General features: G+C 34.6%; 2 protein-coding genes across 2 annotated transcripts; one reads left to right on the top strand and one right to left on the bottom strand.

Moving 5' to 3' along the window:
- The first annotated feature begins 114 nt into the window (after window positions 1-114).
- On the top strand, window positions 115-9213 carry LOC144434692 (tubulin gamma-1 chain). Its single transcript, XM_078123209.1, has 11 exons — window positions 115-247; window positions 736-848; window positions 1673-1840; window positions 2418-2566; window positions 3182-3308; window positions 4536-4622; window positions 5104-5253; window positions 5895-6050; window positions 6490-6564; window positions 7222-7308; window positions 8158-9213. Exons 1-11 carry the CDS (start codon window positions 199-201, stop codon window positions 8353-8355), a joined length of 1359 nt encoding a protein of 452 aa, XP_077979335.1. The 5' UTR covers window positions 115-198; the 3' UTR covers window positions 8356-9213.
- LOC144434691 (uncharacterized) lies at window positions 8843-20286 on the bottom strand. Its single transcript, XM_078123208.1, has 12 exons — window positions 19840-20286; window positions 19128-19337; window positions 18700-18816; window positions 17958-18013; window positions 17776-17832; window positions 14867-14988; window positions 14142-14278; window positions 13079-13246; window positions 12424-12491; window positions 11267-11373; window positions 10862-10959; window positions 8843-10504 (listed from the first exon to the last, which is right to left on the bottom strand). Exons 1-12 carry the CDS (start codon window positions 20230-20232, stop codon window positions 10394-10396), a joined length of 1644 nt encoding a protein of 547 aa, XP_077979334.1. The 5' UTR covers window positions 20233-20286; the 3' UTR covers window positions 8843-10393.
- Between the last annotated feature and the right edge of the window lie 1729 nt (window positions 20287-22015).

Consider the following 22015-nt stretch of genomic DNA (forward strand, 5'->3'; position numbering starts at 1 on the left):
GTCATGAATTAGATGAATCTCGCAATACACGATGTTTCAGCATGAGAATCGGAGAGAGTTCTGAGTGCGCATGCTCACCTTTAGTCCTTCAAAACTTTTGCCGCCGTGTGTGAGATCTGACGTCGTACGCTTTATAGAAGAAAAACAGTGGTGTTTCTGAAAAATTTGGCTTGATATACGAACTATCCGGCTTCCAAGATGCCTCGTGAAATAATAACACTTCAACTGGGACAATGCGGAAATCAAAGTAAGTGTAAAACTGCCCGTTTGTGTGAAATCTATGGTTGGTCTTCGGTCACTGCACGTCAGATTTGGTATGCCCTGTTTGTGCAAGTTCCATCTTGTGCAGCAGTCATTTTGACTGCATCAACTTTAAGCTAACATGCATGGCAAATACAACTATTGCATACCATCTGCAATACTGAACTGGTATAGGCAATAGTGAACAAATGTTTTAGTGTGAGTAAATGATATACCAAGAAAAACAAATGAAACATTAGCAACAGATCTGATCATAATATTAGTAATTAGTATTATTAATATTAATCTCAGCTAAATACACCAGTCTTACGGTATATAATATTATAATTATAATTTTATACTGTTAAATATGAGAGCATCTTCAGATCAAAAGACAGAAATATAAGAGACAGAGACAGAATGTGTGTGTGTAGTATTAAATATACACCTTAACTGAAAAATAGTAATGATTTAATTATTATTTTCTTGTTTTAGTTGGTATGGAGTTTTGGAAACAACTGTGCCTAGAGCATGGTATTAGCCCAGAAGGTATATTAGAAGACTTTGCTACTGATGGAACAGATAGAAAAGATGTGTTTTTCTACCAGGTAAACAACCCTGAATTCTGAATAGATTCCCAAAAGCCTATATTTCCAGTATTAGGCACAAGGTCATTTTGTAAGCTATCTGTATTACTGGTAGTGCAATAGGAAGCATTCACCAGAGGACTGGATGTATGATGTACATTTTAGATCAAAGGGAATCAGTTGGTTGTTGTTTCACTTGCTACATAAATGCATTTTCACTGCCAAACAGAGTAGGATAGCAATTGAGGGGTGTCTTGCTAACTGACTCATCTGTTGTGTTCATCAATGTGCTGTAAAACAACATCACCTTAACAAATGATTGGTTTTGATCATAAATATCTGGTGAATGCTCCTGGTTTGTGCTGTGTTTCAAAGCTCTATAAGAGACACACTGCAATAGTACCGGTAACTTAACAGAAGCCATGTTGGTACATTAGAGAGATGATAGTATCAAAACATTAATCCTATATTCATTTTCTTGGCGGGATCAAATTGATACCATTTGTGGATACTATACTGTCATTTATAAAGGGTTTATCTTTCTGTAAACATAATTGAAGAAATAACAAGTTAGAAAAAGTGCCAGCTCCAGGGAACCACAGTAAAGTATCATGTAGTTTTGTATCAGTACAGTAAGTTGTAGTCATGGGTAAAGTTGTGAAAAATGAAACTTTGCTCATTTTCCAGTTGTATGGTACCATCTTTGCACAAAGATATAATGGGAACAGTGCAATTTTGTTTTCTTTGATATTATAATCTTTCAAAAAAATTAACAACTTAAACTGGAAACGTTACTTATTTTATGATGTCGGCTATAACATCAATACCTGTATTTTTTCCCATAGGCTGATGATGAACATTACATTCCCAGAGCTGTACTTCTTGACTTAGAGCCTCGTGTGATCCATGGCATACTGAATTCACCGTATGCTAATCTGTATAACCCAGAAAACATATACCTATCCAAACATGGTGGTGGTGCTGGTAATAACTGGGCAACAGGTTATTCACAGGTAAGTTGTGATGACGTAACAAAATAGAATTGTGCTGTTTGACTCCCAGACATATACCAAATGCACCTTGCCACATTATAATGTCAGGACTCGAAATTAACTTTTTACTTTGGTAGTCCCAGTGGGCTACCAATTTCAGAAAGTGGTAGTCCAAGGATGGTGACCAATAGTCCCATATTCTTGAACTGAAAACAGATTTGTCTATTGGAAATATGTTTGTTATTAAAATACTTTCATGTCCTTAAAATCTTCCATCCTTTAAATTGTAATCAGATTGCATAATCAGTGGCAGCCTGTGTGGGCTACCAGCTACAAATTATGGTAGCCCCATGACAAGAATTGGTAGTCTGTGGACACAGGATTACAGTTAATTTTGAGCCCTGAAGTTGGAGCATGTCTCAAAGATAATGCTATAAATCTTGTGTTTGGTTTATAACAATGACGCAAGATTATGCTGTAAGTTTGAACTTGATAGGGAAATCACTATTTTACTGTCACTGTCCTATTTATTGGTAGTATACATAATGATTATAACTGAATGTTTCTTGTATCTAATTTTATTTTGTGCTATTTACAGGGTGAAAGGCTATATGAAGAGATCTTTGACATCATAGACAGAGAAGCCGATGGAAGTGACAGTTTAGAAGGTTTTGTACTTTGTCATTCCATTGCTGGTGGTACAGGATCTGGTATGGGTTCATACTTACTAGAAAGACTGAATGACAGGTATGTTTTACTAAATCATACCAGTTAATATACACAAAGTTCTTTTGGCAGTGATTAATTTACAAGAAATATGTATTTGTAACTGTGTACACAGTATGTACAGGATCTGGTATGGGCTCATACTTACTTGAAAGACTAAATAACAAGTCACAAATCATACCAGTAGTATGTACAAAGTTATTTTGGTATTTGTCAATTTACTTGTTCAGTAATGTTCATGTTAAACAGTAAAGAAAATGAAATAAATAAATAGGTATTTTTAAATATTTTGTGTATTTTAAATAAGGATCATATTCAACACTTTTCAGTTTTCTATTTCATGATTCTAGAGAATTCCCTATCAAATTTTTAGCACTTTAAGTTTAAATATGTTAACGGAAGGACAATACTTGAGACATAGACTCATGGAGCCCCTCCCCTTCAAACTGTAGAAAGTAACTTGTACATACATTCCTCTACTCTGATACAAACTTACTTGAAACGTCATAGTTGAATAGTTGAGTTACTGTCAAAGTAATGGGTTCCTAAAAAAACTAATTCAGCTTTGTTTTAATCATAGCAGTTGAGTTTGAGGTTCTGTCAATGTAGTAATTGATACATGTGTTTATTTGACAGGTTCCCAAAGAAACTAATTCAGACCTACTCTGTATTCCCTAATCAAGATGAAATCAGTGATGTAGTTGTACAGCCTTATAATTCACTGCTAACATTAAAAAGATTGACACAGAATGCTGACTGTGTGGTAAGTAGGCTCTGTCCCTTCAATACCCCCCCCCTCCATAGTACCTGTTCCCAAAAAGGATCTACCTATTATCAATATAAGATCTGTGAGTAATTTGTAAGTTCATAGTTCCAATGTCATTGCTATTAATTCAAGCATCTCTCATGTTCTCAATTATATAAACATTGCCTTCTTTGATCTGCTGCCGAAGTACCGTATTTTAGACATGATCTGAACTGTCATAGGAAGATATGTAGTGGATAATGATATTCCTGACTATCTGACAATATCTTGTGTTGCATGAAGACAATCAACCAATCAATTTATTTCAGAACATGTCACAGTAAGACCACAGGCCCAAAGAGTAAACAGTAGTACAAATACTTCAGTTCATAGAGGGAGATTCCATTCTATTTCTCATTGCAAAATAAATGATTGAAGCTATAGTATTTAGATAGGTTACATCATCAGGATTCAAAAGTGAAGTGAACTTTTCATCCCTGTCAACAATTCAGTTGAATTGTATGGTGACAAAGCTGCTACTAAAATCATTCTAAAATCAAAAGTTCACACAGAATATGATTACATGTAATATATACTAGTGGTTGTTATCTCAGTCAACATAGACATAGATATAAGTGTAGTTTTGTACCAAAGTCTATGTAATTCATTGATAATATATCATCAGTGTGCCCTCTAACCCAATTTGACGTGCCACTGATGCACACAATTTCTAGTGATGCACCAAAATTTGGTGTTCCCGTATCTCTTACTATGTGGTGACTCACAAGAGATGCCAGTTTTTCTCATTTTGACTGACATTACAACAACAAAATTTGCCATCATTAGAGGGCACACTGCATATCATTATCACTGCTAAATGTACTGGTTAGTGTGTGTTGTGAGTTATCTTCTACTTATTATCTGATTTGTTTATTTAAAAAATATTCTAATAAATTATTTATATGTCTTAGATTTTAGTATCTCCAAAAAATTTAAGACGTGTTGTAAATATACTCTGCAAATTGTAATGAAAATTGTTACGATTTTGCTCGTCTTACCAAATGGCATTGTTGACAAGCAGTTTAGTGATTGCTTAATAATACCATATAGTTGTAACATCTGTACAATAATATCATAAAAACAGATGAAGCTTTTATGTTTTGCATAAATCCAGTGACACCATATCATTTCTGTGGATATCACAATTCTCACAATATCTAACAATTCTCATTCGAATGTTGACAGGTTGTTATAGATAACACAGCTTTGAACAGAATAGCCAGTGATAGACTCCATACACAGAATCCGGATTTTTCACAAATCAATCAAATGGTAAGATATGCTACTTTAAATTTCAGATTTGCTTCCAAGAATTTTTTGACTCTGTGACTAGAAATTTTCATTACTAAGGGACGATCACACAATGACGCGCAAGCTCTACAAACAAGCATTGTTCATTCATTTAGGTCAAAACCTATATAAAAACGAGTTCACTATTAAATAGATTACATAGTAACATTGTGACTTGCACAGCAAACAATAGCAGGGGATTAGTACCTTTGACTAATGTTCATTGTAACCAGGTTTCTGTTAAAAAGTGAGTTTGTACTAGTGAGGTATGACTGTACATGTATAGCAAATGACTTGATAACCCATTGATTGCAGGTATCAACTATTATGTCTGTAAGTATATGTACTTGCTACCAATAACAAATGACTTGATAATCCATTGATTGCAGGTATCAACCATTATGTCTGTAAGTATATGTACTTGCTACCAATAACAAATGACTTGATAACCCATTGATTGCAGGTATCAACCATTATGTCTGTAAGTACAACAACACTAAGATATCCAGGCTATATGAACAATGATTTGATTGGTCTCATTGCATCACTGATTCCCACACCAAGATTACATTTCCTGATGACTGGATATACACCATTGGTTACAGACCAAAAGGTAAGCAAGTGTACATCAAAAAAATTATGAGCATAGAGACTTGAGCGATCTTAAACTCTCCCACAGCCTCAGGAGCATTGCTGGCAGAAAGCAGCTGTTTTGTATTTACCAATATCTACAACATACTTGTACTGTGTACCCTCATCAACTACATAGGGCTAACCATTCCTTGATGTGACTCGGTGTTATTGCGACGGTCCCGATGGGTTGCAATAACACATCAAGGAATGGTTAATCTTATGTAGTCAATGAGGGTGCACAGTACAAGGATATTAGATAGAGTACAAGTATGCCGTATATATCGGTACATACAAACGCCACTTTCTGCTTGTGACGCTCCTGAGGCTGTGAGAGAGTCTAGAGCCATATATGACAATAGTACATCAAGTATCAGTCTGTTAACAAACTCAGAAATTAAAACTACTGTTGCAACATTTGATGTAACAAGCTGGAATTAGACATCGATGTAACATTATGAGGAGACTACTACAGCCTAAGAACACTATGGGTATCTACTAATACCAGAGACAGACATTTCATGTCCCCTCATTGGCTGTTCCAGACATCCAGACAATAATTTTCCTCTATACTAAAGAAATACAGACAATTTAATTTCTTTTACTTGTGTATTTGTTGGTTAGATTACTACCATTAGGAAGACAACAGTACTGGATGTGATGAGAAGACTACTACAGCCTAAGAATACCATGGTGTCTACTAATACCAGAGACAGACACTTTCACCATTGTTATATCTCCATACTCAATATTATACAAGGAGAAGTTGATCCTACACAGGTCAGTCTGCATAGACATCTTCATTTTTAACCTTTTAAATACATTGACTCAGTAACCTGGGATGTGACCTTTCACCCAGTAAAGCATTATGACATGCCGTATACAGACGTATCATCAAAGTGCTGCTGGAATTGTTATAAAGTTAGTGAAAGGGGTTGATTAAATGTAAAAGTATGACAGCATCATATGTGACATGGTATTCAAATGAGTTCAGTCGATATTTACACCTGTTTTACATTGTTGTACATATTTTATTCAAAGAGATTAAATTTCAGGAAATGTAAAGTGTAGATACAGATCATGATAGTGATTTGTTTACACCTGAAATCAAAGGCAGTCATCAGAACTAAAATTAAAAACCTTACAATCATTACCCTACATCCTTGAATGTTGAAACAATTATCTAAACGATATTTGTTACTTTTCTCTCTCTTTACAGGTACACAAAAGTTTACAGAGGATCAGGGAAAGAAAATTAGCCAGTTTTATACCATGGGGACCAGCCAGTATACAGGTATGTCAGTCACTATTACAATGTTTCTGTCATTTCGATGTATAGGTAAATTTGGTCATATCTTGTCACATGTATTTTGGCTAACAGAAATGTTTTGGAAAAGTAAAATTGCAAAAGCCTGCATTGATAGGCCAAAGAAAATGTTAAGTAGGTCATTTTGGGTGATGCAGCACTGTGTTTTTGTTGAGGTTTGGTAACCCAGTAACCTGGTGGAAAATTAGGTAAAACCGGTACAGCATCCCATACAGAGCATTGTAGTGTGTTTTTGGGCCTGTCAGTGAAATGTCTGTGGAATCAAGGTAGATTTTACATATTTACCACTCATAACAAAAACATGGCAGTTTGCATAATGGAATGTCTTTTCTTGGCCAATAAGAGCAGTTCGAGTATATTGTAACAGCTACCGGTACATGTAGTATAGCAGACATGGTCAGAAAACCAGTTTACTCGTGATCATTTCTTACTTTCAAGTAAGAGGGCGCTGTTTAATGAGAAATGTAGAAAATGATAAAATGCAACTTCTTTATTAATAGTTTTCAACCCATACTTCATACCTGCTTAGACTTGCACATTTCAGCTGTATCCTCAACTTGTGTGACATATAGCAGTGAATTTTAAGGTTGATCAGCACTTCATGATTATTTTATTTCCCTGCAGGTTGCTCTGTCTAGAAAGTCACCATATGTACAGACTGCTCACAGAGTGAGTGGATTGATGCTTGCCAACCATACTGGTATATCAACGGTATGTATCTTCATCACAATACTATTAATGATAGACATAACTTCTCCCTATACATCGGAATCCTCGAGTTGATTTTTAGTTCAACTTTCGGGAGTGTGTTGCATGTTTATACTTACCTCTGTAAAGACATAGAATGTGTACCCACATGTACTGCAATTCTAGGAATTTGTGTATTTCATGTGAGCAACTCCCAACAGATCAGAATCAGAATTTAGTCTAACTTTAGAGTGTGTTTATACTAAGCCCTGTAAAGACCTAGAAGTTATGTGTGCCAACATGAAATTGAAGTCCTGGAGAATTTCAAAAATTTCTTTATTTGAAGTGCCAACTTCACAGTTCAGAAAGACTTGCCCTCAGTCTAAACACATTCATTCATCGCACCAAAATTATAAAAAGACTAATAGCATTTAATCTAGTTTCTACATTCAAAAATGCTAATAATTAGCAACATCTTAATGTAAGTAAAATATAATAACCCATAACACCAAAGGAAAGCATTTTCTGTATGTAACACAGTTGTTTATAGCATCCATATCAAGTGTAAACGTATATTGTTTCATTTGCTAATTGACCACATCAGAAAGGCCACATGCTATAGGCTTGTAAATAAATTAATTGGAACAGTATACTTTTACACTTGATATGAATGCTATAAATGAGAGTAGCACCTACAGAAAGTGCTTTACTTCAGTGTTACTGGTTGTAACACTATCATTGCCAAAGAAGCATTTCATCTTATTTTGTGTGTCTTTAGGACAAAATAAATGACTTACGAAATCTCATCCATGTGTTGGTCTGTCTTTGTGATAACAAACCATTTGACGTATGAAATCTCATCATTCCTTCCAGCTGTTTGATAGGACATGTAAACAGTATGACAAATTACGAAGACGTGAAGCTTTCTTGGAACAGTTCCGTAAAGAGGACATGTTTAAAGACAACTTAGATGAGTTGGATAATTCCCGTGAAGTGGTACAACAGCTGATTGATGAATACCATGCATCTACTAAACCAGAATATATCTCATGGGGATCAAAACAACTTTAAACACAAACCTTACACAAATGATCAATTTCTTTTTTCTGCTTTTCCTAAAGACTGTAAAACACGTCATGTTATCCAGCCCTACCCAGTCTTCTTATACAAGAGTGCTGGCTGATAGGGTGACATGGCGTGTATTTTACAGACATCTCTTTATTACCAGTATATATTTTTTTCAATACCTGTCCTCTTTCTGTCTGCAACACAATGATGTAAATATGTTTTGTTGTGGCATCTTTTACTTTCACACATTACATTGTATGAATTTACCAATTTCATAATTTAGCATGTAGAAAAGACTGTCTGAGGACAAAGATTTGGGCTAAGTACAGCATGCAAGGCTCACTGACTTCTACAGCTTGCCTGCCAATGAAGTAAGAATGGGTTACTTTCTCTGTTTGTATGCCAAGTTTCAATAACTAGAATTAGTTAACGCTTTAGTTCTCACCCCAGTCCAGGATATAAGAAAACAGACAAGAGACTCTGGTATGTATTAGTTTATTCAAAATCTGGCACTTTTTTTAATTCAGTTATAGTGGTTTGTATTATACTGCATTTACCCAAAACCCCAGAACTGCCCTGTACTCTATTTACATATACTGTTAAATATAAACATTTCTTTTTCACATATTTGAAAATAGATGATAGCCGTTATTCCATATTATGTAATACTTCACTAAACACTTGGTAAGGATAAACACTTCTACATGTCATAATGCATGTCAATCAAGTTAAATAAGGCAACTACACTTCCAGAGTAGTTAGTATTTCATAAAGTATTTTCACAAAATGAATAATTTTATACTTGTCAAATACTGTATCTGTCAATAAGAATATTTACTGCTGTGTCCTTGTAAAAAAAAATAAAGGTGTGAAATATTTGTGGCACTATATCATTGAGTCGTGCTGTCTGTCATTTAGTTTGTAAGGTATGCTGAGTTGGGGCGCCCTCGCACATCAGCTAACCCCTTTCACAGTCAGAGAAAGAGCAAACAGGGTTGATGGTGGAATGATACACACAATATCTTCACAGTTTATTGATCGTTCTGAATTGGAACATTGTAACAGCTTTGTAGCACATTTATTAAGTTGTGCTGTTTATCATTCTTACATGTAACACACACAGTAACAGCTCAAATGTCAGACATACTACAGATGGAAAACATCAATATTGGCCAAACAAATATTTACAAGTATATACAGACAATGATCAGGAAAGCTAGCCTCATGCATGCAAATTACAATATTTTGAAATCTGAACAAATTACATGTAGACAATGTTTTGGATAGTAAAACCCCTCTTACCTCCATGGTAAAACTTACAAGTGAAACTGACTTGCATGTGATAAAGGGGAAGGTTTGAATCACTTTATTTATCATATTTTACAACAGTGAACTGCTTTGTAACCATGGTTATTTTCTCAGTTGCCAATATATTGTTATAAAGATACTGGTAATTCTCTATAATGGTCTTATAGCTACACAAAGTTCAGTCCTACACTCCAACGGCCTACATCAATTTCATCTATATTTTGTTCTTTGGAGTATAGCAACATACATATGTATCATATTGGCATAACATGCTACATGCATATACTCGTCGAGATACTATTGGAAGGATACATAATACTCCATAACTAAGTGAGTCCATATAAGGCTGGTTTGTCAGTGTATGAATGTTAAATGCAGAGTTCAGCACTGCCAACATTGATTTCATCAACATCGTGTATTTCGTTGTAGCACCATACCAACCATATTGCTATAACCATACTGTGTACTCATCAGGATATTGCAGGAAGGATATATAGAGCTCCATAACTATGGCAGTCCTTATAAGGCTGTCAGTGTATGAATGTTAAATGCAGAGTTCAGCACTGCCAACATTGATTTTATCAACATCGTATATTTTATAGTAGCACCATAACCAACCATATTGGTATAAACATACTGTGTACTCATCAGTATATTGTAGGAAGGATATATGGTGTTCCATATAATGGCTGGTTTGTTGACATTCGATGCATCTCAATTTCATCTATGTCAGCTATGTAGTAACACCATACCACATTGGTATAAACATACCATATTCCTTCATGCTCATCTTACCACCTGCCAGGATACTGTCATAGAGATAGTGCTCCATAAGTACAGGGACCTGAATATCAAATCAAGAAATTTCATGTCAACAGCACTACTTCAAGATAATGGATATTTCAAGTAAATCATGCCCTCTAGTGGTACGCCACAGGGATCTGGCTAACAAATATAATGTCAACACCATGACTTCAACATAATGGACATTTCATGTAAAATCACACCCTCTAGTGGTGCACCACAAAAATCTGAATAGCAAATTAAGAATGTATTAAGAATGTACTCACTCACTTTCCAAATTTATTTGGTGTAGTTAAATTGTTGAAAGTGGAATGTTATTTTTGTATACATTATAAGATAACATTTTATTTTATCAGAAACAAGTCTTGTGACAAACAAATCTCAGCACTGTACATACCTGATACCTTTCTGCATATGAAATCAACATAGTTTCTGTGTCATAAGTTTCCCAAGAGCCAACAACAATCCTGTTGCGTACTTCAGTATGAAAGGATTCTGTGGTAGCAGTAAATACAAATATGATTGCTGGTACAGTATTATATAAAGTTGAAAAAATTATACTGTCTTTTCAACTCTATTTTATGATAATTCATTTTCCACTTCAAAATTGTCTTCAAATGTTTTTAGAAATATGGACATATCACAATCACATGATTAAAATGGAGCACTTCTGAGTTCCCCAAATCCATTCTTAGTCTATTTGATTTCACATGACCTGAAGTTGTCCAGGTGATGTCTTTGCATGGACCTCTATGACCAACCTTACAGGAGTAGTGAAAACATTGTACATTAAGGTACTTACGAAAGCCTTCACTTTCTTTTGCTCCAAATTTTGTAATTAATTTCATAATATCATCTTTGAGAGCTCCCTTGGCTTCAGCTAGAAACACAGCTAAACCTTTGAAAATACTACAAATTGGGAAATTGACAAAAAAAAGAATCAATATCCTTGGATTGATAACTTCTTCAATAGCTCATGTAGGGGTGTGATCTGTTTCAAATCTGATGTTCAGATGTTAGCAGCATTCAAGACCAAAACATAAACATGTGTAATATAATTTATGATTTACGCAAATATAGAAATAATGCAATTGAATCAAAATGACACCAACTGTATTATAAACATCAGATTTTAACCAGATTAATAAGAATACTAATTCTTTTTTCTTTTTACTTTTTTTTAAAAAAGGGATCATTGAATAGTGTGCTCATGATTATCTCACCTCACTTTGTTTAAGATTTTTTATTAGAAATGTTGGTGATTTTACTTATTATTAGGGTATTTCTATAACTGTTTCACTCTGCTGTTGGTTATGCATGTGTGTATACCTGTCTGTGTGTGTGTCTGTGTCTGTGTGAGTATGTGTTGACCCATCATCTTTATACCAAGAAACTTTGGTTCAAATCAATGAAACACAGTACACAAGTCAAAACTTTTTCAGTCAGATTGTGACAAGAACTACTTAGTCTGGCTTCTAGACCCCTTGGGCTATTCTGCTTACTTTAAATGCAACAGAAGTCACCACTTAGGGCGGTAGGCCCAGACAGAGGTACTTGCCACCTTTCAGCATTATTGGACAGTGCCCAAAGCAGAGATCTATAAAGGTCTTACTACAAGAGTACAAGACTAAGAATTAGCTACTAAGTTCAAGACAACCTGCACTTGTCATCATATACCTGTCATGTACATATTGTAGTGTTTTCATCTCCAATGTAAACCTCTGGATAAATTATTGCATACTTGTATGAAGAAAGGATTATTTTTAATTTCTTTCCATCAAAAAGGTTGTTTTCATGTTTCCATCCCGTTACCAGCATGTGGACAACCTTATTTATGACCATTGAAAGGAATCGCATTCCTTCTCAAATGAAATTATTACACAATGACATAAGAATCCTTAAACTGAAAGAGCTACAATTTGTTCTAAAACTACTGAACAACAATAGTTTATTCCTTACTTGCAAGGTTTTACACGCAGAGCTCTGTCATATAACTTTTTCAATTCTTCTTCTGTCTTCTCCTTAACCTTTCAATTAATTGAGAAAAAGAAGAAGGAAAAACAACAGCTAAATTATAAAGATATGAAGTTTTGCATACATTTTCACTTTCAGCAACTGTACATTATGTTTTCCACTCTGTATGGTCAGCATGCTTTGTGTTTTTCGTGTGCTGCATTGTTTCCCTTCTTTTGTTTTGTCTTTGTATTATTAAATAAATAATAATTTTTCTTTTAAATTATAATTTTCTTTTTCTAAAACCTGTACTTTCAAACCTACCAGATTTGATACAATGCTAATTGTCAATATTGTTAGAAAAGTGGGAAATTAACTTAAATGAAAAAAACTGTTCTCATGAGGTATTTTGAATACCATTGCTATGACTTCATACCGTGTTCATAGATTAACACAGCAAATATTATTCTTGAAGTTGTCTTAAATCAAAGTGCTGACATTACACCACTGCTGCAACACTTATGTCAACATGGCTGATTCTGATCAAAATAAACAGAGTTATTCATCATGGAAATAACCACCATGATGTTACAGCAGGATTCTTTTCAATCCACCAATATTTTGTTCCATTGACAACCATTTAAAATGTTGAGACACTTACCGATGTCTTGTACCTAAATTCAGAGTATTGGAATGCATAATGTACAATGTAGCAGGGAAGAATCTGACTGGAGTCAAATATAATAAGTTCCTTTGAATTGGGAGAGGTGTGTGAATCATAACCTTTCATTTTTGCTGCACCTCTCATCAAATTGTCACAGTGATAGGCCTGTCAAGATAAACAAAACATGATAATATCATATATGCTTCTGTACCAGAGATTACTTGCACAAGTGCATGCACACACTAGTGGTATTTGCACTGCAGTGCAATACTGAAAACATTATTGCATACCTGTGTGCAAATGAGGACGCGATCATTGTTCGTTCTACACAAAAGCATGTGATCACATGTCATTTTTACAGACATTTGTTGTTTCGGATAAACATATGTAATACTAATAGAACCCCATGTCGCAGGAGTGCCAGTGTGGGTACTCAGGAGTATTTGCACTCGTGCTTGCAGAGTTTTTAGCTGCAGGATATTTATCTTGAGTATTTAAGAAACAAAACAACCATACTATCATTTCTACTTGAAAACATTAAATATGTTCATCTCAGTGGTTGGTAAAATATAATAATAATTCATTCTTGTATTACGACCAAGGGTTCTCTTATTAGCACTGTTTCACAAACTGTCCGAAACATTACTAATACAGTTTGCTTTTGATTTATATTTGTTTTGTTTTTCCTGTCAGTTGTACAGCGCATTGAGATTATTTTTAATGTAATTCACTTTGTAAGAAATAAGGATTATAATTATGATTAGTAAGTATAATTAGACCCCTTGGTCATTATACAAGAACTAATTATTACAATGTGAAACAACAGAGACCAAGTCCATATTTGTAACTCAATAACTTATAACACTCTAGACAATGTGTAAAAAATTTGATATACAGGAAATGATTTGTAGATAAAATGGGTAAACATAACTAACTAATCACACTATATTACCTCTAGTCCATACATGTGTCCATCCATCACTTCCCCATATACTGAAATGTTATCATGCATGAACAGTTTAGTATGGTACTTTTGATTATCTAATAGAAGTTGACCTACCTTTCCTACAAGGACCAGACATAGTAAGAGTCGTGTACCACCCCTGATATAAGTCATGGAATAACGTGGATATTCACTGAAATATAGACCTCTGCCATAAATGCCTATGTCTGTAGAATGTTTAAAGCCATCCTGACCTGGAAATGCAAAATGAAATGAGACATTTCAAAATGTTTTATACGATTTTTTCCTGAAAGTTAACTACTCTATTTCTATGGACAAATTGAGTCAGCCTTCAGAGGTTGACTTCAAGTTCTTTCTGATAACTTAAAAGCTGAAATTATCTTCATTTTTTGAATTATTTAAGAATTATGTACTTTTTATTTGTAATCTGTATACATAAGGATGGGGAAAGCATTCTGAGAACTTGGAAATAAAGGCATTTTTGTAAACTTTAGGTTCTGAAGTTGTTCACTGATTTAATATCATTTAGATATGCATGATGGCTGTGGAAATACAAGATGAAATGTGTTCTCCATTCATTGTTCTGTGTAAATCCTTGCTCTAGACATGAAATATATCATGGAAGTCAGAATAATGTAAATGGTGAAAATAAACATTCATGACTGCTTGATTTGAAAGTAGGAAGCACTTAGGACTCAGGAGTGTGAACATATATATTCAGCTATTTATTTACAGTTCTACACACAAAATTATTTTTACTTGTGTACTTTATATGACTGAAGATCTCTACAATAAATACCTATGTCTACTTTATTGCTTACCAGGTACTTTAAAACCATCTTTAACAATAGAGTCTATGTTTGCATCAGCTGTACCATGGAATGCCAAGACAGGATATGATGAATCTTCCCCTCTCTTCTTTCTCAACATTTCTTGAGCTTTTCTGTATATAACAGGAAAGTTGTAGTTACTATAGTTGTGTCAATGACAAATTTTGATAATTAGATGCCAAAATTTTTCCTCGTTCAGCCAAGAAAATACAAGTGACCTAAGGGGCCTTTGTCACTACGAGTCGTTAGACAAGTAGTGACAACCCTTAGGTAATGAGTATTTTCCGGCTGAATGAAGAAAAATACCAGTGCCAGTACTATCAAAGACAAGCGACCTATCGGTCAGAATAGCTCCGCTGTTTTTTTTTTTAATTTAATTTTTTATTTTGGTGACATGTAGAAGTGGTTCAGGTCTTCACTATGCAGTTTTGTTTTAGCGATGCAATAAAGTGGTTAGTGGTTTCATATGATGTCTCACTATAAAACACATTTTACACAGAAGTTGGTAATGTATTGTACTTTTATACCATAGTCACCATTTTATAACAAAAATCTACTGTTATGAAAAATTGCACAAAATCTCAGAAAAAAATGACTGGGAAATGCACACAAGAAAAAGAAAAAAAGAGGATTTTGAGGTTGGCTATAAATAATTCCAGTGTCTTACAGCTGTAACCCTGGAAAATTTTAATGATGAATGAAATAAACTAGGGATCTAAAATAATTTTGAGGCAATTTGAATTTGAATTTTCTAACAAATTTACAAAGTCAACAACATTCAACTTGTACTAGTTGTGGTAGATATATATAGGGAAGAAATGTATTAATCGCCATCTTAGTTTCCGTACGGCGACAATCTCAAGTTAAGTACCCGGAAGAGAGTCATTCTCAGCCATACGTTACAGTGGTAACACTCGTTCATGTTCGGTTACCTTTCACAAAGAAAACACAACGAAATGCTTGAAATGATCTTTTTTTTTTATTTCTTTTCATCACAACAACAAAATCTGCGTGATTGATCAAAAGTGTTGTAAACTAAACCAGAAAGAATTATCGGACTGGCTAAACTTCCCGATGAACTGGAGTAAGGTCCTACTACTTCCAAGTAAGCCTCGATAGTACTATAGTACGTGAGAAAATCGTCTCAAACTAGCGATACAACTTTCAAAATATAACTTGACATGTCTTCATTTGTTAGAGTTATACAATTCAAGACGGGTTTTCACTCGAAAACAACAATTCTGTGAATAATGACACTCTGAACGCAGCGATTTCTCGGACGATGTTACCACTGTAACGTATGGCTGACAACGACTTGCTTCCGGGTTAGTCCCTCGTGCATACGGGTGGATTGTCGGCGATTAATACATACATCGTCTGATATTTTAATTCACAGTGTTTCTTGTGACCGGCGCCTGTCAGCAGACTCTGCCATTTTTTTCATCATTCCATTGTATTTAAACCTTGTACTTGACATTTCGCAATATTTATAATTCTCAACAAAATACCTCAACATGCCTCACTTCGCTCGTACTCAAAGCAGCCCCGCGCGGTATGATCACTGACACTGATGACATGATGAGAGAGAACCTTTTCGGATTTACATGTAAAACGGGGAAAGATACGCAAAACATAATGCAAAGTCTAAAGCCAAATTAAAGTTGTAATTATTTTAATTATTTTTACTTGCCAAATATTTGCATTTTGGAAAGGCAAGACACGTTCATGTCGTTTAACTTTACATGTGAACTGTCGGCCATAACTTCAACCGCATGTCTGGCATGCCCTTCCTTACGCAAGTTGTCTGAATTCTGGTTCACTGTCATTCCAAATTGCACGACAATATAGAATTAACCACAAGTTACATGTTATCTGAAAACATCACACTTTTATAGTGGGTCTGAAGTGTGATTTTAGTGAGTACCAAGAACGTCCTGTGTTGATACTCAAGATGCTTGCTGTGGAAAATCGCTCGGTCAAATGAGGTCACCTTCAGCTTCTGGTCGAATCAGGATAGAGTATGCAAATGAGGATGTTGCGGACTGATTTGAAGTTTACAACCCTGTTTCGAACAAACGCTTGTCATTTGGGCGCCCAATGCGTAGAATTATGACTATAGCACATATTACATCGTTTGTTTGACGTCAATAGTGTCTTTTGAAAAGTGGCAGTTTCGTCGACTGATTTCCAATATGGCGTCGGTCATTATGCTCATTAACATATTCATTTTTTTTTCAAATTACAAAAAAAAAATCATAAAAAATAAAAATGAGGATGTGCTGACTTGAAATTAACAAATCTGAGTAAGCTTCCCCCTGCGCATCAACACGCCAGATATCAAAGCAATCTAATAAGAGGTTTTCAAGGAGTTGATGAAAATGACATTTTATGAAAAAAAATCATAAAAAATTGAAAATGGCACAGATCAACTTGGCATGAACAAATCTGAATAGCCTCCCCCCAGGGAACATGCACACCAAATATCGAAGAATTCCGACTGTCACTTCCGGAGTAGATAGTAAAAATATAAAAGTTTGACGGACACCTATGATTCACTCTACTCTCTATACCTCAATACCCACCTATACCTAAAGCTACGCTTTCAGCTTTCGCTGACAGCGGAGCTAAAAAGTAATGGTAATTTTGAATGTATTGACTCATATTTCGAACACAGCAGAACCAATGACATAGCTACGCACTCTCCTGACATAAAACGACAAGATCATTATTCCACATTTTTTGTTCTGAATGCTTCGTGCATGGTATAATGATTTGTATCTAAATTATTATTGCCTCATTCCTTAAGATATGACAATATGGAGCAACCGGAAGTTGTGGGTTAAACTAAAATGTCTGTACTGTATCTTGTTGTCATAGCAACCTTCTAACTTCTAACTAACCTGAATCTCTTGACAACCTCTGGTGATACAGCATAGTCCACTTTTTTTATCCGTATCCTGGAATGGAAAATAAAACTTTCTTGTGAATTGAAGATTATGTTTTTTGATGTTTATAAAATCATTTTGAAATAATTCAAGTTCAGTTTTGTTTGTGTTGCATGTAAAAAAGTTACAATACTTACTGTACCCCTGGTGGGAGGAGCCTATAGAACTGGGATTCTGCTAATCTGAAGTGTGCCTGAAGTGAAAATTAACAGAATGACAGCAGGACATATTGGTTTCATACATTCACACCTACAATCTTTATATACCACTGGTTTTCATTTACAAAACCAGTAAACTAATGTCATTTGATATTTTTAGCATAATATATGCCATCAATATCCAACTTATCAATAGCAATCACCAGCATACTTGTATTCAAAAGCTGCTGTGTCACATGTTGATATGCAAATTACACTACTGTACACCTGGCTGACATATTGGTATGCTATTTAAACTATGGTGCACCTGGTTGATAGGGTGATATGTAAATTAAGCTATATAAAACTTCTCCACAATACAGGATAGTGGCAGATTATTGGCATGGTAGAAACATTAAGAAAAGTGGCATGTACAATATGTGATTTAAACCCCTAATAGATACAACTAAAACCGCTGAAAATTCAAGCAAAATTTAGAAGCTGCAATAAAATCTGGCAAGAATCACAGCTACTCGTAGTTCACTTACAACCTTGATTCATCAATCTTAGCAAAGACAGAGAAGTGAAATTCAATACCCCACCCCACTTGAATGACTCCCCCCTCCCCCACTTCCTTTCATCATCCCCCCCAACCATACAAACAGAATGTGTCATTACAGAATTTATTATCTAGTGTTATTATTGTGAAAGTGGAATCAAAATTGTTGCATTCACACGTTACCTGGTTGGCTGAGCCTTGTTTATATTCCCTCTCTGCCTGGAATGGAAAGTGGACCACTTCATTCCCTTCCAAAGCTTCTTTTTCGCCATCCACCAGTGGTATGCCTCCTTTCCCAAGCTATACAGGGAAGTTACAGAACCATGGCATGAATTCTCTTTTCAACAACATAGCTATATATCCCCTGAACTTTTACTATTTCTCTAATTTTTTTAATCCTGATCAATGAAATTTATGAACATTCCCTCAATTACAAGGTAATGGTTAGTCTTGCTGCCAGACTCATGACTATTGTCTCTTTGTAAGGCACATTATGTGTGTCTCAAGTGGAAAGTGCATTTGTGAGTTCCTTGACATTAAATATTGATATAGAAAACCCGAGGTTGTTATTCAAAGCCTGAATGGATTGATTGTAACTTCTCAAAACCTACCATTGCCTGTATTTTCTGGAGTTCTTTGTCTTCTTCTATCATCTTCTTTTTGGTTTCTTTTAACTCCTCTTCCATCTGTTTCTTAGCTTCCATAGCTTTCTGAATCAGTTCCTTTCTCTCCTCCTCTGTCAGATCTGAATATCTGGCGACAATTGATGGTCCCCTTGACCAAGTTTTTTGTACTTTGGATTTACAGTACTCCTTCTGTTCCTGTCATATTTAACAACAAAAACAACATCATTAAAGTATGATGGTAAATTATACCTGCATTATTTCACAGCTATGCATTTATACATTATTTTTCTGTTAATCAGACCTTTACTACAATTTTGGAAAAGCGTTGTACATAACAACTTGATGTTATGAAATCAACAGGTGCACGGTTACTTGAAGTGTCTATTTTCACTTCACATTCTAAAAAGTTGTGTTTTTTGTTTTCTTTTTTCACACATTTTTCACTTTACATTCTAAAAAGTTGCGTATTTTCTTTTGTTTTTTTACACATTTTTTTCAGTAGTTATTATTTACTTTTCGCTTTTTACAGTTTTCCTATATTTCACTCATTTCACTATATAGCTCTGGAAATGTGCACTCAGGAAAAGTACGACATGTTTCACTCTATTAAACTCCGAAGACGTGTCGGGGTGCTTGGAAGCATATTGTGCAGAGATAATATAAATTAGGGCCAGGGTGGAGAAAGAAGAACAGATACCGATTCATCATCTGTATCTTCGTTGTATGTGTCAGTGTCATCGTCATCATCTTCACAGTTTTGGCTGTTATCTCGACTGTCATCATTTTCATCATTTACCGTTGGATGCCAAAATTCAGCAAAGTGTAGTAAATTCTTCCTGTAACAATTGGTTCCGTAAGGACATGCTGGCATGTCTTTTGATGCTTTATGGTCTGTACTGCTACCTCCGTCACTGGTGGTGGCCGCTGAGGCTGTCGTCGGTGTGTTTTTAGGGTGACTGTATTCTTTGAAATGGGCTGGGTTTTTGCGGTAGCACGACGCTCCATACGGGCACGTGGGAAGATTAATTTTATCATTTGCTGAATCGTTCAATTTGTCTGTTTTACGTTTTTTCTTCGCAGGTTCAGCCATCCTTCTTTACCCTTAGCCGTACCACCACTCAGTAAAAGAAAAGTGAACCATCACATGCGTCAGTCGAAAAAAGAGGTCGTGCTTGGGGTCGTCTGCGGACGTGATGACGTCACAGTATGAGTCGTTTACAGCATCACCATATCACATATTTTATCTCGCTAAAATTATTAAGAAATACTAACGATATACTCTACTGCCTTAAATCATAAAGAAAAAATAATTGTGTATTTTCATGTATATTTTTTTCACTTCAAAATCCTTAAATAAAAATTACAATTTACCAATTCGCATCTACAAAGAAAACGCTGTAATTAGTGTCAGCGTGCACAAACACGTTGCATTCACAAGCTGTGTTTACAAATATTTCTACCAATGAGAAATGAAGGATTTCCGCATTGATTCAAACATGTTTAAACTTGCAAGTATGAGTACATAATTGTGACCAGAACGGGGCCCCATATGCAAGTGTATTGCTTTTATTTCATGATTTAAAAAAAGAGAAACGCACAGCTTGTGTAGTATAAGGGCTGATTTGGCGACGTCAGTCGAAATCAATTGAAAATCCTGGGATGCAATGAGGACTGTTTGAACAACACGGAGCCAAGGAATAGTGCTACAAACAAACAAACAAACAAACAAACAAATAAATAAATAAATAAATAAATAAATAAATAAAAGTATACACAAGCAAATAAAATAAATATCAGTAAATGAAAATTACTACATGTAATGATATGTACGTATATACGTGCATAATACATGTATATAGACGTGATAGATTATAAATGTTTGCATTTACCGATGCATATTGTTTGTTTATGTATGTTTATGTTTAATTATTTATTTATTTGCTTATTTATTTATTTATTTATTTATTTATTTATTTATTTATTTACTTATTTATTTATTTACTTACTTACTTACTTACTTACTTACTTACTTACTTACTTACTTACTAAATCGTTTGTTTCTGTGCATTCATTTAATTTTCATGTAATTACTGAAGGAGAGAGAGAGACTACAGTTGCGTTGCAAATCAAAATCTAAACTTGCAATAGGAATCAAAATATCACAGTTACATTCTCATATATAGTCTGAATGACGTCATTACTCTAGAGATAATGTGTTATAAATAGATGATCTCTCACCTAGATTCATTGTTCTAGAAGACACGGTGAACTTTCCACCAGAATATCTAAGGTCGATCACGCCATTGGAAAAATAGGTATTTAATCTGAATTCGATAATCAAACAAGTTATCTTGTTTATAAATACTATTATAGTACTAATCTATGTTGTTTAATCAAAACACTTGACAATATGGTAGCTACTAGAGATAAGTGCAATTGATACAGAGAAGATCACGCTGTTGTTTAATATCTCCTGTTTGTGAGTAAGTAGCCTAAGGTAAATTATACGTTCATTTTGATAATATGCCAAAATTCCAAATACTATATTTCTGGATCGTAACAGTATTATTCTTTTTCAGTAGTTTTTTTTTGTATTCTCGGTGTTGCAGACTATTTTTAATAATTTTGTAGCTTTCCGAAATAATCGAAACTTATTTTTCATGATAACATATGCATTATGATTTCATTCTGTCAAGTTGTGTTTTTTAGACCGGTTATTTACAGGAACTTTACAAATTAAATAAATGTTTAAAAAACAGTCTGTAACACCGAAAAATCCAATAACTAGCCAGAAAAAGAACAAATACTTTTGCCCACTCTATCGACCTTCAGTCATATTTGTCACTTATACTGGACCTTCCGCTGTATCACTA

This window comes from Glandiceps talaboti, chromosome 4 (assembly GCF_964340395.1).
Source record: "Glandiceps talaboti chromosome 4, keGlaTala1.1, whole genome shotgun sequence".
NCBI classification, from domain to species: Eukaryota; Metazoa; Hemichordata; class Enteropneusta; family Spengelidae; genus Glandiceps; species Glandiceps talaboti.

What these genes read in the sequence shown, in the direction of transcription:
- LOC144434692 (XM_078123209.1), top strand. Translation starts at nt 199, where the DNA reads ATGCCTCGTGAAATAATAACACTTCAACTGGGACAATGCGGAAATCAA. An exon ending in AAGATGTGTTTTTCTACCAG is followed by an intron (nt 849 to 1,672) that starts GTAAACAACCCT and finishes TTTTTCCCATAG; the next exon opens with GCTGATGATGAACATTACAT. An exon ending in CATTGGTTACAGACCAAAAG is followed by an intron (nt 5,254 to 5,894) that starts GTAAGCAAGTGT and finishes TTTGTTGGTTAG; the next exon opens with ATTACTACCATTAGGAAGAC.
- LOC144434691 (XM_078123208.1), bottom strand. Translation starts at nt 20,232, where the DNA reads ATGGCTGAACCTGCGAAGAAAAAACGTAAAACAGACAAATTGAACGAT. An exon ending in GAGGTTGTCAAGAGATTCAG is followed by an intron (nt 14,989 to 17,775) that starts GTTAGTTAGAAG and finishes TGTTATATACAG; the next exon opens with AAAAGCTCAAGAAATGTTGA. An exon ending in CTGCGTGTAAAACCTTGCAA is followed by an intron (nt 11,374 to 12,423) that starts GTAAGGAATAAA and finishes CCCAATTTGTAG; the next exon opens with TATTTTCAAAGGTTTAGCTG.